The 15,874-nt window shown below is 58.0% G+C and overlaps 2 protein-coding genes across 3 annotated transcripts in view; both read right to left on the reverse strand.

The window, feature by feature from the left end:
• Nucleotides 1–604, reverse strand: part of DGKZ (diacylglycerol kinase zeta) — a 44,232-nt gene extending 43,628 nt beyond the window's left edge. For both annotated transcript variants that reach the window (XM_035902907.1, XM_035902906.1), the window contains exon 1: nucleotides 399–604. In XM_035902907.1, coding sequence (XP_035758800.1) covers nucleotides 399–457 — 59 coding nt within the window. In that variant the 5' untranslated portion in view covers nucleotides 458–604. The remainder of the gene's footprint in view (nucleotides 1–398) is intronic.
• A 14,893-nt stretch (nucleotides 605–15,497) lies between these two features.
• Nucleotides 15,498–15,874, reverse strand: part of CREB3L1 (cAMP responsive element binding protein 3 like 1) — a 25,751-nt gene continuing 25,374 nt past the window's right edge. The window contains exon 13 of the mRNA XM_009647593.2: nucleotides 15,498–15,534. Coding sequence (XP_009645888.2) covers nucleotides 15,498–15,534 — 37 coding nt within the window. The remainder of the gene's footprint in view (nucleotides 15,535–15,874) is intronic.

A 15,874-nucleotide genomic window follows, 5' to 3' on the forward strand; every position in this document is an offset into this window, starting at 1 on the left:
GCGGCCCCCCCGCGCCCCCAGCCGATCCCAGGAGGGCGGGCGGGGATGGGGACACACCTTCCGGCTCCCACCAGCAGCAGGAGGAACCCGAGAGCCCAGGCAGAGCCCCGCTGACCCCGCGCACTCGCAGGCGCGGCGTCGAGAGCGCCCGCGCAGCCCTCCGGCAGCCCTGCTGGGGAGGTTGTGCTGCGCAAGCCCGACGCTGGCACTGGGAGAAGAGGAGGGGATTGGTGGCGAGGCACTGGGAAAGCATGGGAAGCCTTTCCCCCACCCCCCGAAGCGCGGGCTGTCAGCGCCAGCCACAGCACCTCGGCCCCCCGAGGGCAAGAGGGAGGGGGCAGCGCCCGGCGGCCCCCCGAGGGCAAGAGGAAGGTGGCAGAGCCCGGCTCGGCGGGTACCTCGTATCTACGTCCCCCGGAGGGCTCTGGGGAACGTCCCAGGAGCGGTGCCGCCACATCTGCCGCAGCACGAGCTGATGCGCTCAGCCGGCCCGGGGTTCACTCTCGCTCTTCCTCCCCCGGTGGCTGCTTTCCGGAGTCATCCCGAGGGCAGGTCCCTGGCAGCGCTCCGCCACCCGGCTGCTCGCCTGGGGCCCCGGCTTTGTTTGCACCCTCCACCTGGTTCCTCTCTCTGCACTTCCTGGAAGTGTGAGGGCGGCTGTCATTGCAGCCGGCTGCACCGCACTCTTCCTCCAGCAGCCCACGGCGCGGGGCCACCTCCTCTGTCGGGCCCTCTCCGGAGAAGCCTCGCGTGCACCCTCGGCAAGCAGGAGCACGCCCTGACGCGCTGGGCTGCGTGCCAAGGAGCCTCACCTTCCTCGCCGGGCGGCTCTTCAAAAGTCCCCGGGCTCCAGACAGCCCCTTCTCCCAAAGCTGCTCCAGCACCACCCTGTCAAACGGGGCCATGGCAGCGCGGTTGTCCTCTGGCAGCCCGCCCTGTGCCATCCTCACCCCGCCTGTTACTGCAGCACTCACAGCCCCCCAGCTGTATGTGTCCCCCCCTGTGTGCTGTGTCTCCAAACACCCTCCAGCTATGAGCAGCAAGCATTTGCGAGGCTCCGAGCCAGCCTCCAAAGAGCAAAGAGACAGACTGATGTTCATCATCTGTCCCCCAGTGTGGGTCTGCAGCGCACAGCACAAGCCTGCAGGCTCAGCCTCTCCCCAGCTCCAAAAAGCAAAAAGCTCTTCACAACCAGATGCTGCTCGGCCTGCCTGGCTCCAGCAGACCTTCATTCGGATCAGCGAGGGGGGCCATGGGTGACTTCTGTGCAGCGAGAGAAAAGCAAGTGAGCAGAGGCAGCCCCTGCAGCCCGCCCGGGTGGCATTTCTGAAGGGGCACGTGGCCTTACTTCAGACTCCATCATCAAAAGGAAAAAAACCCAACAAAACAAGCCAAAAACCATCGACAGACCTTGATCTCACCAGGCGAGCTCTGAAACCGAACACAACCCACTGCACTAACGGCTGTGCAGAGGGAGGAAAAGGCAGGTTCTGGATGCCTAATTCTAGCTCACAGATCGGGGAGCAGAAAGGTTTTGTTACCACCGAAATCGCATTTGCTCCTCCGCCTGCAGACAATTTCCCTTTCACGTTTCACACTACCTGGGAGCATGGCGGCTTGGCGAGGCTGCTGGCGAAGTAACACGCCCTGCCCCGGTGTTAGCCCAAATGTGGGTTCTTTACCCGGTCTGCCACGGCCAACTCACACGCCGAGCCGAGGTATTTGCTGTTATTTAATTTCTCTGCAGAGGTGGGTGCTAGGTGGTAACTGCACAAAGCTAGCACACCATTCCAAAAAAACCTACCACCATGTTACATGATTAAAGATAACCCACCTAAATCCATATCTGTTGGCTGGCGATCACTGTAATGTTTGCTATTGGTTAATTATATTTAAATTAGCCTCGTTTGCTGTGTAAATTAGCACGCATGCTCCTTGTTGGGCGGGGGGGGGGCAAGTCTCTTTGGGTTTGATTTGAGTCGCTGGGCCCCTTTGGCTGGCCTTCAGAGTCTGGCTGGTTTATCAGTCTTCATTATCGTTTTGAGTCAGGACGTTCCCCTTCTGTTGGTCTTTTAGCTCCTCTTGGAGGGGGGGTACAGTCACCACTTCTTCTCTGGTGCTGATAAGGTAAAGACTTCCTTATCTCTTAGCTCCTTCTAACTGCCAGATCCTGTTACACACGATTCCTTATTCCCACTCAGCAAGAAACCCTGTTTCCTGAGATACATCACCGGGACCTCCTCTCTGTGCTGTGTCGGTGGGTCCTTCCACAGTCCTGTCCCTCGGGCTTGGTGGAGAACCGTGGGGGATCCCATAACAAGCCCAGTTCTGGCTGTTCTTGGTCAGGAGACCAGAGGGGACGGCCCTGCTGGCACTGGCTTCTCTGCAGGCGCCACCGGAGAGGGATGGGGGTCACCACGCTGGGTGGTTTTGTGATCCAGCACGGCCCCGTCTCTCTATGCTAGTGTGTCCAGTCCCCTGGTAAGGAAAGGGTTAAGCTGCCTGCTTAGCCCAAACCTGGCAGGATACCTACCTGTGGGATTCATTGTGAGCTGGGATCAGATAAGGGAGGGGATGGCCAAGGGAGGGGATGGTAATTTTGGTTCTGGGATCACAGCTCTTCCCAGCCAGGAGCCTGCGGGTGCAGTTTTGCATTGCCCCAGTTTTGCATTGCTCCTGACGCAGCCTCTCACCTGAGGTGGAGAAACATCAGCAGGAGGGAGGACAGCAGCATCCCCTCTGGCAGCAGCACGGTCCTGATCGGCTTAAACCAGGGAGCGTGCCTGGTTTAAGATGGGGGCTTGGGGCTGCATTAAGCTGCCCTGCCCTGGCAGCGCCACAGGCGTGTCCCCACACAGCCAGGCTGTGCTCACAGCCTCCCCGTTTCTCCAAAACTGCCTCTTGGGATGTTTCCATCTCTTGTTACACACAGACCAATCCCCCGTTTACAGCTGCCTTGCACCTAGGAGCATCCAGGGTGAGAGCCACGGAGTGAACACGCAGCAGCGCTGCTCGCCGAGCACTGGGTGATGCTGACTCCAAACTCATCCCACACCTGCATCCACCAGAGCTGGTGCCTGACAGTGGGGCCGGCCACCAGCGGTGGGACTGGGAGCTCTCCCAAGCATGATGCCCAGCAAGCAGAGCTTGTCTCTGGCTCTGGAGAGGGTCAGGGCAGGGGATGGTGAGACACCCGCTTGTCACCCCTGGACTGAGGTCTGCGAGGAGCCACCCCCTCAGTAGGACTTTCCAGCGCTGCGAGCTTCCCTTGAGCCGTGCCGGGGGGTACCAGCCATCTCCTTTCCCCGGCTGCACAGATGGATGCAGAGACAGATGTCTATGTCAGAGCAGAGCGGGCTTGGCTTGCTGGGAATGAATGGGAATTTGATTACGCTGCTCTGCACAGCTGGGCTAACAGGATTAAAAGGCAGGCCTCGGAGAGAGAGGGCCCCTCTCTGCCCCTCTCTCCCTGCAGCCGGGGGCTCTGCTTTCCTCCCTTCCCAGCCCCTGCCCTGCCCGGTGGGGACAGCGGGCCTGCACACCCTTTGCCCTGCGACTTCACGAAAACCCAGACCCCAGCCAGAGCTGAAGGCAGTAGGAAGAGAAGATGGCAGAGAGACACAACGAGCTCCCCTCGGCCCCACAGGGCTCCCAGCTCCTTCTCCCCAGCCAGGCCCTGCCAGCTCTCCCCTCTGCCCTGCCTCTGCCTCTGCCTGTGCCTGTGACCAAGCTCCTTTCCTATTTACATTACAAAGCAGCCCCCTCCGCTCAGCTCTCTGGGTTATATTTAGCTCGCCGGCACAGAACAGCCTGTGAGATGCATTAGCTGCGTCCTATCTCCCAGCCGGGGACCGCTCCGAGCAGCCGAGGTGCCCCGCATCTCACTAGCAGGGATGGGAGATAGCAAGGGGATGCCCCACTTTGCTCCACGGGGGCTAACACTGGGCAGGGGGGCACAGAGCACCACAGGGACCCCTCTTCCTGATGCCACAAGCTGCCTGTGAGGAGTTCTATGGTGCCTGGGCTGTGGTGGGTGCTGCCTTTGGCAGTGGCTGAGAGCAGAAGGGGACTGGTCTGACTCCCAGCACGTCCCTTGCCCCATAGACGTAGCCTGCGGGGAGCCCGTGCAGCGAGCTTTTGTGCGCTTGTGGTTTCCTTTCTGGGTAAACACCCCAGCGGGCTGGGGTTTGCTGCGAGCAGACAAAGGCCACTGCTGCAAGCGTCGCCCCAAAAACAACCAGGAGTGTCGAAGATGAGAGAGAGCCCAGAACTGCACAGGTCTCCAGCCTCGCCTGAGAGGCTGCAGGGTGCTGCTGCGGTCAGCCAGCCCCTGTCCCAGGCCTCCCTGGCTCCAGGCCACAGGGTTTTTCCTAGACCAAAGTTCCCCCAGCCTCTAACTCACCCTATCGCCACAGGAGCTGCCCCACTGGGGGAGCTAGAGATGCTCCTGCCCCACCACAAAACCTCGGTGGAGACACCCAAAGCTAGCAGGAGCTGACTTCGGACTCCCCTTGGCCGAAGCGACTCTCCGGGGAGCCAGGCACAAAGCCCTGGCGCTTGCTCAGGGTTTGCTGCAGTGACAGAGAGCACAGGGTCCTTCTGGCATTGCAGAAGCACCTCCCAACTGGGAAAATTGTCCCAGAATGTGCAAATCTGGTGCACAAGCCAGCATCATTAATAAGCTTGGCATGAAACTGCTACTCAAAGCCCTAAATATAACCTGAGCGCTGAGCTCTCTTCCACCCGCCCAAGGAGCCTCCATACACCGCAGCAGCTATTTATGGAAGGAACTTTATTTCCATGGGCTTAATATCATTTCTGCTTATTTCAAAACCTTTATATAGCAGCTCATGCCACCTGCCCCTTGTGATGACTAATGGCTCCCAGCAGGAACAGGCAGGTTGGCAGCAGGAGGACCGGGGCCTCCAACCTTCGCTTGACATTGAGGACACCTGTGATGCCCACAGTCCACAGAGGAGGTCCTCCAAACTCCGTACCAGGGTTCGGTAAGTGCCTCCAGAGCCATGCAGCACAGTGAGGGGATTTCTGTCAGCCACCCCCCCCAGGGCTTCTCGTGCTGCAGGAGGGGCACCTGATGAAAGGTTAGCCCAGCTCTGGGCAACGGGCCCCATCATCGCCTGACCTGCCCCAGGGAACAGCCAGATCCAGCCCTCTGTGGGCGTTGCAGGACAGCACAAGCAGATTTCCACCCTCAGGCACTTCCTCTCCTGTTTCCCCTTCCCTTTGCTCCACTGCCCGAAACGGCGGGTGGAGGAAGCAGCTCATGCCAAACATCGCCTCCTCCCCCGCTACTGGCCTGCAGGTAGCTGCGGCATCCCCTCCGACCCCGCCAGACTCCTGTCTTCTGCAAAGCCACATTGGATGGAGCAAAGCCTCTTGCATAGAGACCCCTGTGAGGGTTGAGGAGGACAGAGGCGCTTTGCAGAAGGGCGGCACGGGCTGGAGCGTGTCAGCGGAGCTGCCTGCCTGCGGCGGCCAGAGTAGGACAAGCAGGATGTAAACAATCCCCAGCAACCTTGGACAATTCTGGAGCAAATTCAGGCTGATCAAATTAGGTTGCAGAGCAGTCCCTTCCTCCCCTGGGGAGACTGGATAATTGCAGCTGGCTAATCCGTTCACAAAACGTGCCATGCACATCTGGAGGAGGACAGCTAAGAGGAGAAAATCCTGCTCTGCCCCCTCTGCTCAGCACAGTAATTTCTCATCCTCATCCTCGGTGGCGTCAGGGAAGAGACCATCCCAGCTCTGCCCAGCACCTTGGTGAGCAGCCCCGGGTACCAAAAGAGGGCCAGGAGGGCTATGTGTTGCCCCAGCTCACGGCGAGGCTCAGGGCTGCAGGGCTGCCTCGGGGACTCTGCCACCCCTGCTCCTGCTCGCCACCCACTGCAGGAATAACAAGTACTCGGGATGAGTCAGCCCCAGGGCCCCTCCTGCTCTGCAGGCACTAATATGGTTTCTCATTTGTCCCCATTACCACAGTATTAGAGAACAATTTGCTCACAGTTTGCACTGCAGCCCTTACAAGGGGGGTGACCAATAGCTCCCGCCTGAAATCTGTCCCCCAGCAGAGCTCTGCGCCTCGGAGTGCCTGAGTCCCAGGCTAGCAGCAGGAGACCCCATCCGGCTTCTGCCTGCCACGGCAGCAGGCATGGCTCCAAGATCTTCTGTGCTGCTTTTCCAACTGCTTGTAAGCTACCTGGCACTTGCTAAGAATGGCATGACATGGTGACAGTGAGCCCAGGAGGACACAGAGACATCCCTGGGCCAAGCCAGCTCAGGAGAAGGGTAAGGAGGCGGCGGGGGTACTAAATGGTAGAAGGGCTTAAACAGTGAAAGAAAAGGGAGGGTGAGACACCAGACCTTATTCGCTGTGAGAGAAAGAATAGAGCTGAGGTCCTGGAGGTGCTGACCCAAGCAGGGGTTTGGACAGTATGGCTGGAGTTGGGAATAGGAGCTCACCTGAGCATCACTGGGCAATTGCTCCCATAAAAACTCCATGGGAGCTATAAAACCCACTCTTTATCCCCACCAGTTTTGCTTGGCTATAGCAGGGGTAGGTGAGTCCTACGAGCAGCAGTCTCCGCAGGAGAGTCACCCCAAGAGCCAGGACAGAAACCCCTCTTGCTGCAAGGTGCCCACAACGGGCATGCTTCCAGCCTAAGCCCCAACCACAGTGCCTTCATCTTTGCATCACATCTCAGTCTCCCCACACAGGATCAAGGTTTCTGGACCTGGGAGTCAAGCAAGGGGACATTTGCCTTGGGGCAGAGGAGGAAGAGGAGAATTAATGCTATCAGAAGTCCCTTGCATCCACAGTGCTGAAGAGTGGTAAGATGGTGGAGCAGAGAAAGAGGGAAATGTCCAGCCCGCAGCTCGGTGCCAGAGCTCATGGGAAGGTGTTGGGCATGGACCACCTGGAGAGGTGCCTGGGAGGCATCACAGCCCTGGGACAGGAAAGGGGAGTTTGGGTAGAAGGAAAAATAAGGGGGCCTGTGAGGGTGACAAGGGGACTGCCACAGGGAGGGGGCTGTTGCACGAGTGGGGAGGACAGGCTAACCTGTCTCCTTATCCCTGTGCTCAGATGGTTTCTGGTGGGAAGGCACCAGTGGCCACCGGGAAGACCCAGCCCTGGCTCATGGGAAGGAGATGCCCCCCACAGAGGGCACTACTCTACCCCAGCCCAGCCCCAGTGCTCGGGAACCCAGGAGCTCCTACCTGTAGGAGACCTGCTTTCTGATGGCCAAGTGCAGGAACTGCTCCTCCACCTCCGCCACCACCACTGCCCCTCTCATCTCCTTCCAAGCTGGATCCATGCTGCAGAGGTCCGAGCGTTGTGCTTGCCCGGTGCTCTCTGCATCCACCATTCCCGGGAGGCTTGCCGTGGCCCCCCTGGCCACCTCGCCATTGCCCCTGGCCGGGGTGAAGTCTCTCCAGCTCCCGGGACCTTCAGCCATGCTGGGGTGAGATGCTTCTCCAGGCAATGAGTTCTTGTCTGTCCCCACAAACCTCTCGGGTAGCTTGGTCCGGCCCCGCAGGGTCACACGTTGCTGCTGCTCCGCTTTGCCTCCCCAGGGCCGTGGGACGATCTCAGCAAGGGTTAGCTACCCGGAGGAGCACGAGTAGGGAGAAAAAGCAGTGTCCAACTTTTTGCAATGGTATTTATCTGCCTCTCGATAGCGGTTTGGGCAGCTCAGGCGCCGCAGCTCAGCCTCCCTCTGTCTCCGCTGCCCTGCCACAGCGAAGCGGAGGAACGTCGGTGCTGCTCTTCGGAGGAGCCGGCACTGCGAGGGCAGTGGGGAGGGAGTGGAAAACACGGCACTCACTGAAGAAGGGGTCTTAGGAGAGAGCGTGTCCAGGGATGGTGATGCTCCCAGCAGATGGAGAGCCCGGGGTGCCTTCTGTGAGGTCCCCCCGAGGCCAGGCAGGTCCCTTGGCGTCTCTGGCAGCAGCAGCCGAGTGGGAGAGGCAGGCAGAGGTAGGCAGCGAGGAAGGTGCCTGTGCACCGATCCTGCAGCAGCCCTCAAAAAGACAAAGCAGAAAGAGAGCGTGAGTGTGTGCGTGGGGAGGGGGGCTGCGGGGAGCTGCACAGAGCCAGGCAGCCTGGTGTCACCTTAGAGACACTCAGAAACTGGCACTTAACCCTTCAGAGGCCAGGGAGGCAGAGGAGGGTGACAACTCAGCCGCCCCTCACTGCTCGCAGCCCGGCTGGCGTCTGCCTGCCTGCAAGGGCTGCTCAGGGAGCTGGGTCTCAGCTGCTCATCTTAACCAGACACGCAGTCAGGTAAAGCCAGGCAGCCTGGAAAACTGCATGACAGCAGCCCCAGCAGAGCAAAGTAGCTGCTGGTCTGGCTGACCGTCCAACACGGATGAGATCTGTCCAGGGATGGGGTCCCCAGCTTTGCGCAGCGGTACCCAAGGAGAAGTACGGCCGTAGCGCAGCTTCCCTCCTCCCAGCAGGCTCACTCAGCTCCTTGCCGCTTGGGAGGCCACATTATACCTGCTTTTTACTAATTCGAGGCATTTTTTTCTCCAGTCCTGGCATCCAGAGGTAGAAAGGCCCTTCTGTCCTCTGCCCACATCTGTCAGGAGAGTTGCATCGTCTGTCTGTCCTGGGCTGAGACCTGACTTTGTGGCCCCAGTCCCAGCTCTGGCCTGCCTCAGCCTTGCCCGCCCCCATGCTGCGGATGACAGCTGGGGTGAGAGAGCCCCACAAAGCTCCCATATGTGCCTGGCTGCTTGGTTTGGATTTGTTCTGCCCCAGATTCACATGCTGAGGCTTTACCTGTGGGGCACCGGGAAATTTGAGCTTCGGGTCTGTAAGAGCCACCCCCTGCATGACTTGCCCATGGCAAGGTCCTACAGTCATGTATTACATCAGGAACACATTGCCATCACCCCTAATCCCAGTGTCTTCCCATGGAGGGCTGGCACAATGGGAGCTAGAACGTGCCTTCAGCCTGCTCCGACTGCTTTATCACCCTGGGAGTCGTCAGGAGCAGCTCATCCCTCTTGCCAGCGCTGCCCATCACCTCCATCCGGCCCTGTGGCACCTCTGCTGCAGGGTGCGGTGGCAAGGCACATTCCTGACCCACTCCCGACCCTAACCTGGGAAGCAGCAGGGTCTGGGGAAGGGCTGTGCCTTTCCCTGGGAGCCACAGTCCACCAGCACCTCCAGTTCAAGTTACCGAACCTTTGTCTGGCCCTGACTGTCACGATGAGATCTGCCCCCCATCCTGCACCTGCTGGGGGATTTGTGCCTCCCAGGGGCACGGCAGCCCCCGAGCCCGCTCCTCCGCACAGTCGTGATCTGCAGGGAACCCCGCATCCTCCTTGCTGCGTGACTCAGCCCCTCCAGCCCCCACAGGGGTTTTGTTCCCCTTGAAAGCCAGAGTGCCGCTAGGCGAGCCCCCCCCAACAGGCAGAGCTGGCCCTGGGAAAGCGGCTTTGCTGTGGCTTGCTGGGACCGAGACCTGCCCGGGAGCTTGGCAGCACTCCCTGCACCGATGCACAGCCCTGCTCCCTGTCCTCCCGCCAGCCACGGGTGCTGCGGAGGGTGGGAGCAGGCTGCAGGGAGGGGGGAGCAGGGGGTTCTCACTGGTGGCTGCGTCGGTGCCATGGGAAAGGGGCTTCAGGGAGGGAAGCAGAGGCCCTTATTGCAGGAAACCTCTCAAGAGCCAGGGACAGCAGAGCCCCAGGGTTGCAGCACCTCTGGTTGAGGCAGAGAGGGGCAGGACAGTGGGTCCTTCCCAAGGGGGCGGATCCTGCACTACAGAAAGCCTCTCTGAAGGGAGGAGCAGCCAGCAGAGGACTTTGCCCCTTTCCACCTGTGTGCAAAACAGTATGGCTGTCACGCCAGCAGTGTGTCCAGATTTTGTGTGTCTGGAGAAGCGGAGACATCATGGGATATGCCTGCGTGAGGGGAGGTAAAGGATTGCTCAGGCTTCTGCATCTCCCTCTGCCCACCTGTCTGCAGGATGTTTCACATGTCTGTCACTAATGGGGTCACTCTTACCTTGGAGGATGTCATCAGAGCTCCCTGAGGACCTGGGAAGAGCAGGCAGATGCTGGCTGGGGACAGCGTGGCTGGGCGGTGGGGTTGGGGCAGTCATAGAATCATAGAATCATTTAGGTTGGAAAAGACCTTTAAGAGCATCAAGTCCAACCGTTAACCTAACCCTGCCATCCCACCACCCAACCATAGAATAACAGAATCACAGAATCACTTTGGTTGGAAAAGACCTTTGAGATCATTGAGTCCAACCTTTAATCTAACCCTGCCATCCCACCACTAAACCATGTCCCTAAGCACCTCATCTATTCTTCTTTTAAATACCTCCAGGGAGGAGGACTCTACCACCTCCCTGGGCAGCCCATTCCAGAGCCTGACAACCCTTTCGGTGAAGAAGTTTTTCCTAATGTCTAGCCTAAACCTGCCCTGGTGCAGCTTCAAACCATTCCCCCTTGTCCTGTCATCTGTTACCAGGGAGAAGAGGCCGACCCCCACCTCCCTACAGCCTCCTTTCAGGCAGTTGTAGAGGGCGATCAGGTCTCCCCTCAGCCTCCTCTTCTCCAGACTAAAGAACCCCAGTTCCCTCAGCCGTTCCTCATCAGACTTGTGCTCCAGACCCCTCACCAGCTTTGGTCCTGTCTTCCTGGCACCCAAGGCACCCTTCAGCTGAGCCAGGTCACCTGCCTACCTGGGACTCACCCACTTACCTGGGGCACAGGCAGGAGAGGGCCTCTCCTGTGCCCTGGGTAGGGATTTCCTTCTGCGTGGGCGCACGGGACAGTGCAAGGGCAGCTCGGTGTTGCCATACGGACCCTGTCCTCCCTTTTGCAGACACAGGCAGGGCATGGGCTTTCCAGGAAGCAGCATTTCCAGTGAGTAAAGTTCCGGGAAGGTACAGTCTTCTTCTCCGGGCACAAGAAGAAGAACCTCCACCCTGCTCACCCATAAGCCCCGTTTCAGCCACCAGGTTAGAAAATCGACACGGATATGTTGAGTCTGAGGCGGGCTGGGTCAGGGTCAGGCCAAGGTTCTATCACTATTAACAAACCCTCAGCACCTGGGGGGTGTCAGGAGGCGTGACCGCCCCATTCTCCCAGAAGGCGTCCAAAAGCCTGGGCCCCTTGCCAGGCAGCAGGACGGAAGCTTGCTGATCCCGTGACAGATCCGCATGAGAACTGCTAGCACAGTCCCAAATGGTGACAGCAAAGGAGGGACCACACTGTACGCAGAGAGCGGGGTTGCTCTCCCGAGAGCCCTGACAGCACATCTCCTTCTGTAACAAACCCAGCGTACCCACCAGGCTGCTGCCACGCGACGCCAGCGGCCCGCTCGGCAGCGGCGAGCTGCAGAAGCCAATTATTTTCTTTTTTCGAATTGGCCTGGTAACAGAGAACAGTTGGGAATAATTTGTCTCTGAAAAACGAAGCCTGTGTTCTGTTCTTTTGTTCAGGGCTCGTACGTATCGACAGTGCAGAGGCTTGCTAGAAATGTGACCCCAATCGGGCAAAAGCCCAGCTTGGTGCAGTGGAGCTTGGCCGGGGGCATTTGGAGCAGACCGGCGTAACGGAGTGAGGCTGAAGGTGACTTGTGAAGAAGGTGCCCTCTCGCTTTGCTCATTCTCTCACTCTGCTGTAATTAGTCGCTGTAGCCCAATTGGTAGGTGTGATTGGCTGGCTGCATTTCGGGACGCATAGCGAGGATCAAAAATCCTGAGGTGCCTGTTTTGAGCGGCTCAGAGTTATCCGGTAGACTGCAGAATTAGGAGGATTTGTTGAGATGAAGGGAAATTTGCTCCTGACGGACGGGGGCTTCTGGTTGCTCTGGCCACGTTGGTGTTAAAGGAGCCAAAGCTTGAGAGATCGTCCTTTTAAGAGGTCACCTCTTGCAGCCATTTCCCTTGGCATTTTGGAGCATGTGTGAAGGGCACAGGCCAGAATCTCCCCGGAAGGCAATGCCCAAAGAGCTGGGTGGTGTTGCTCAGGGGCAAGCAAGGCAGGAGCCCTTCCTCTGGAAGAAATCTGGTGGGAGTGGGTGGGTCTCATGGTGGGGGAAGGTGCATCACACTGACGCAGGGGTAGGAGGCTGGTTTTGGACAAGGTGCTGCAGGGAAAATGTCAGACCTTCGACTTAAAACTGGTTCTGGCCCAGGACACAACCTGCAGGGCAAGGCTGGGCATTTCCTTGCACCCGTGGCTGTGTAGGGGAAGGGAGCTCTGCAGGCGCCTGGGCAACCCGGGTCAGACTAACCCGCCCCAGATCCCACGCCAAACCCCTCTCGGCCGTAGGGACCCAGCCAAGGAAAGAGGGCTCCCCTCTCCCCCAGCCACGGGCGCAGCAGTGGCAACAGCTCAGCGCTTCACTCCTCTCTGCAAAGGATTCGCAATCCACAGAGAGAGATCTTTGCAAGCCCCCAGCCTCGCACCCTCCTCCTGCGGCAAAGGCAGAGCCCCGCCGTACCAGCCCAGCCAGAGGCGGGGGACGGAGCCGCCGTCCGGCATCCCTGAGAGGGGGCTCCTGCAGGGGCTGCCTTCCAGCTGGGGGGGCCTGACTGCAACAAGGAGTTGTTTCAATGGCCAAATTCTAACAACTCCCCTTGGAGCTTTCTAGAAAATGAAGATTCGTTTCCTAGGCCCCCTGTGCCTTGTGCTGCGCACAGGATCAGGACAGGAGCGATGGGTCGTCACGATGCAGACGGGCTGTTCGGGGTGCGGGCTGACAGCCAGCCGGGCCCCAAGCCCTCACCCGTCTGAGCGCAGCTGCTCTGCTTTTGCAGTTAACTGAAGGATTGAAGTATTTTTTCAGGTGGGATGGGACCAGAGCCACGGTGCTACTGGCGGTGTCTTTGTGGTACAGACCCCCGCACAGCCCCTTCATCAGAGGCTCTTCATCACACCTCATAAGCTTTCTTCCATCATCTTCCTCCTTCCGAGAGGATGATGTTAGCGGTATTTCGGAGGGGGAGAAGAAGAAACCGAGGCAGAACAGTTCTGACTTGTTCAGAACTGCAGAAGAAATCATGGTGCTGCTGGAAATCAAACTCCTTCTAGGCCCTGACCGCCGAGCATGCGGTCCCAGCACGGAACCAGCTCTGCACGTGGCCAGGGAACGGGACAGTCAGGGCAGCAGGAGGTGAGGAGCAGTGCGTGTGGACTGGGGTGACAACCGTGCCTCAATAAAAGGACCCGGCAACCCAGGGCTGATGCTGCATCTTTTTATTTTATTTTTATTTTGCTTCACTAAGCAAATGCAGAGCGAGTGATAGGAGGAGGGGAAAAGGTGGCTTGAAAAAAACAAAAAAAAAAAAACCAAACAAAAAACAGAGGAGGGAAGAGGCAGCTGCTGGAGTATGAGGGGAAAGTGAGCTGCTAACAAGAAAGAAGTTCATAGATGCCAAGCCCGCACTAATTCTTAATAAAATACAATACTGAAAATAGGATCTGAGAGTCTCCAAAATACAATATCTTAAGGGATCGGCAATAATACAAAATAAGGTTCATTATGTACAAACGAGTTCTGCTCTTGGTCTCTGTACAACGGTGGGAGTGGGAGGCAGGGGGACATGCCCAGTGGAAGTGTTGGGATGGAGGAGGGCGTGCTTGGACCCGGCAGTGGTTCTTTGTGCTGGGGTGGAGGTGGAGGATGGGGAATGCAGTGGTATCTGGTGACCAGCGGGTCCTGTGTGAACCTCGAGAAGAGCAGAGCTATGCTGAAGGCCTTCCTCTTCCTCACCCCACTGGCCACGCATGTATGGTTGCAGCTGGCTGTGTCCAAATTTGTCCTAAATGGCTTCAGGGGGCAAAACCAGTTTTCAAAAGGGAGAAAAGAGGGATGTGAGGGCCCTTCCCTCACTTCTCCCAGTCCTTGAGCAAGAGCCATCCCATCCTTCCTCTCCAGGGAGCCCTCTCCGCTCCTGGCCTGGGGGGAGAGGAGAGGCAGGGGCAGTGCAGGGTAGGTCCAGGGTGCTTGAAGAGAAGCAAGCCAAGGGGAGCCTGCTGTGAGACCTGGCAGAGTGCACAGGGACTCCCACCTACAAACATGGAGCAACCTGCCACTTCCCAGATCTCTGACACTCATGTCCCACATTGTCCTTCCATCAAATGGCAGCTGAGGGAACGGAGCGAGGAGACACCTGAGCCTTTCAGCAGGGCTTTTGCCGGGGAGGAAGAAGGGTCAGAAATGGGTGTCTGGGTGCTAAAGAGTATGGCATAATCTTGAGATGAGGTCATTTCAGCACCAAACTTGGCAAGTCTGGCCTGAAGGGCGGTATGGCAAGAGTTTGCTACCTTTGGTGCCAGCACTTAGAAGGAAGAGGTCTAAAACAGTCTTTGGTGACCCTGGCCAATTCCAACATGCCACCTCATTCCTGACAGATGTACCTGCCGCCAGAGATGCCAGTATATCCTCGGTGGCTTTCACATCACTGCTGTGCATGCAGAGGACGTGAGGGGCACAATGGCTATCTGACAGCCCTCCAGCGGGCTGCAGGGCTCTCCTTGGTGCTTCCTAGAAAGACCCCATTTGGCATGAAGCAGAATTGGGGATGGAGAGCTGGGATGGGGATCAGGTTATGGGAGTGGGTTTCTCTCACCCACTCTCAAAGGGGGAGGCCGGCAGAATGGAAAGTGAGAAGGCCACTGACCTGGTTAGCACTGCACTGTTGGGCCCAAGCTGGGAACAGAAAAGGAAATACCACCCCTGCCAAAGCGAGGGTGCTGAGGGTGGGGAGAAGTGGGTTGTGGGGCAAAATTGTTCTCTGTTTCAGAGCTCTGGTTGTCCAGAAGCTGCTGGCTAATTTTCACGGCAGTTTATCTGTCTGGGATCTGTCTCCCCCACTCCGTTTGTGTGCAGATTTTGCAGATAGTTGGCGTGGAAGTTACATAGGCATGTCCATCAAGAGAAAACTAGAGCAAGGAAGAACTAGGTTTTCTCTCAACAGAAGCAGAAGTATACTAACAGATGGAGGGGAAGGAATGAGCTCAAACTCTCCAGAGCCATCTCTCCAGCACCAGCACCCACTCCTAAGCCCCCCAGGCAGGATAGTAAATCCAGCGCTCTCTCTCTCCTTCAGGTGCATCTGATGTAGTCAAGGGGTACATGCCTGAGGACAGCTCCCTTGGTCTGGAGGCTTTGGGGAGTGAGCTGAATAGTTTGAGGGCTTCCCCTGATCTCCCTCCACTCCAAGGTGAGCCCACACCCATAGGGTAGTGCTCATTTAAGCAGGAGGTAAGGCCAGGAGAAGAGGGCATCTCAGGGCTTCACCAGACATTTATTGCTGGTTCCGGCAGTCCTGCAACTCCCCTCAGAGAGATCAGTACTAACGGGGGGGCATGGGGAAGGGGAGGAGCTGAACCCAAGACCAGTTTAGGAGTGTCTGAATGCAGTGTCCTCTCCTGCCAAGTCCCCTCAGTTGATCGGTGAGGAGGGAATCCTGCAATCAGACAGATGAGGCCTTGAGGTCCAGCAGCTGCTACAAGTATTCAGCTGTCTCACTGGAGCTTGTCTCCCTGAGGAAAAGAAAAGACAAGGCATCAGTCAAGGTTCATTGCAGCCTCCTGTGCAAACGCACCTCTCTGGGTGCCCAGCTGGTTTGCTCTGACCAGGATGGAGCCCTTCTCCAGGGCACTGAATGAATGACCAGCAAGCCTGGGACCACCTGAATCACTCAGTCTTCCTCAGCTCTGTGCCAGTGGGACACTGCTTTATGGAGTCCCAATCTTTTGCTCTAGAAGATAAACTCGGTCTTATGCACCCTGCCAGCATTGGCCTCCTCCAGCCACTGCTCTTTAGCTATTTGCCTGTCCCGGGCAGCTCAGCTGCCTTTAGCTTGCAGCGGAGGGGACATTC

The sequence above is a fragment of the Egretta garzetta genome, unplaced genomic scaffold (genome assembly GCF_000687185.1).
Source record: "Egretta garzetta isolate BGI_Z169 unplaced genomic scaffold, ASM68718v1 scaffold329, whole genome shotgun sequence".
NCBI lineage: Eukaryota > Metazoa > Chordata > Aves > Pelecaniformes > Ardeidae > Egretta > Egretta garzetta.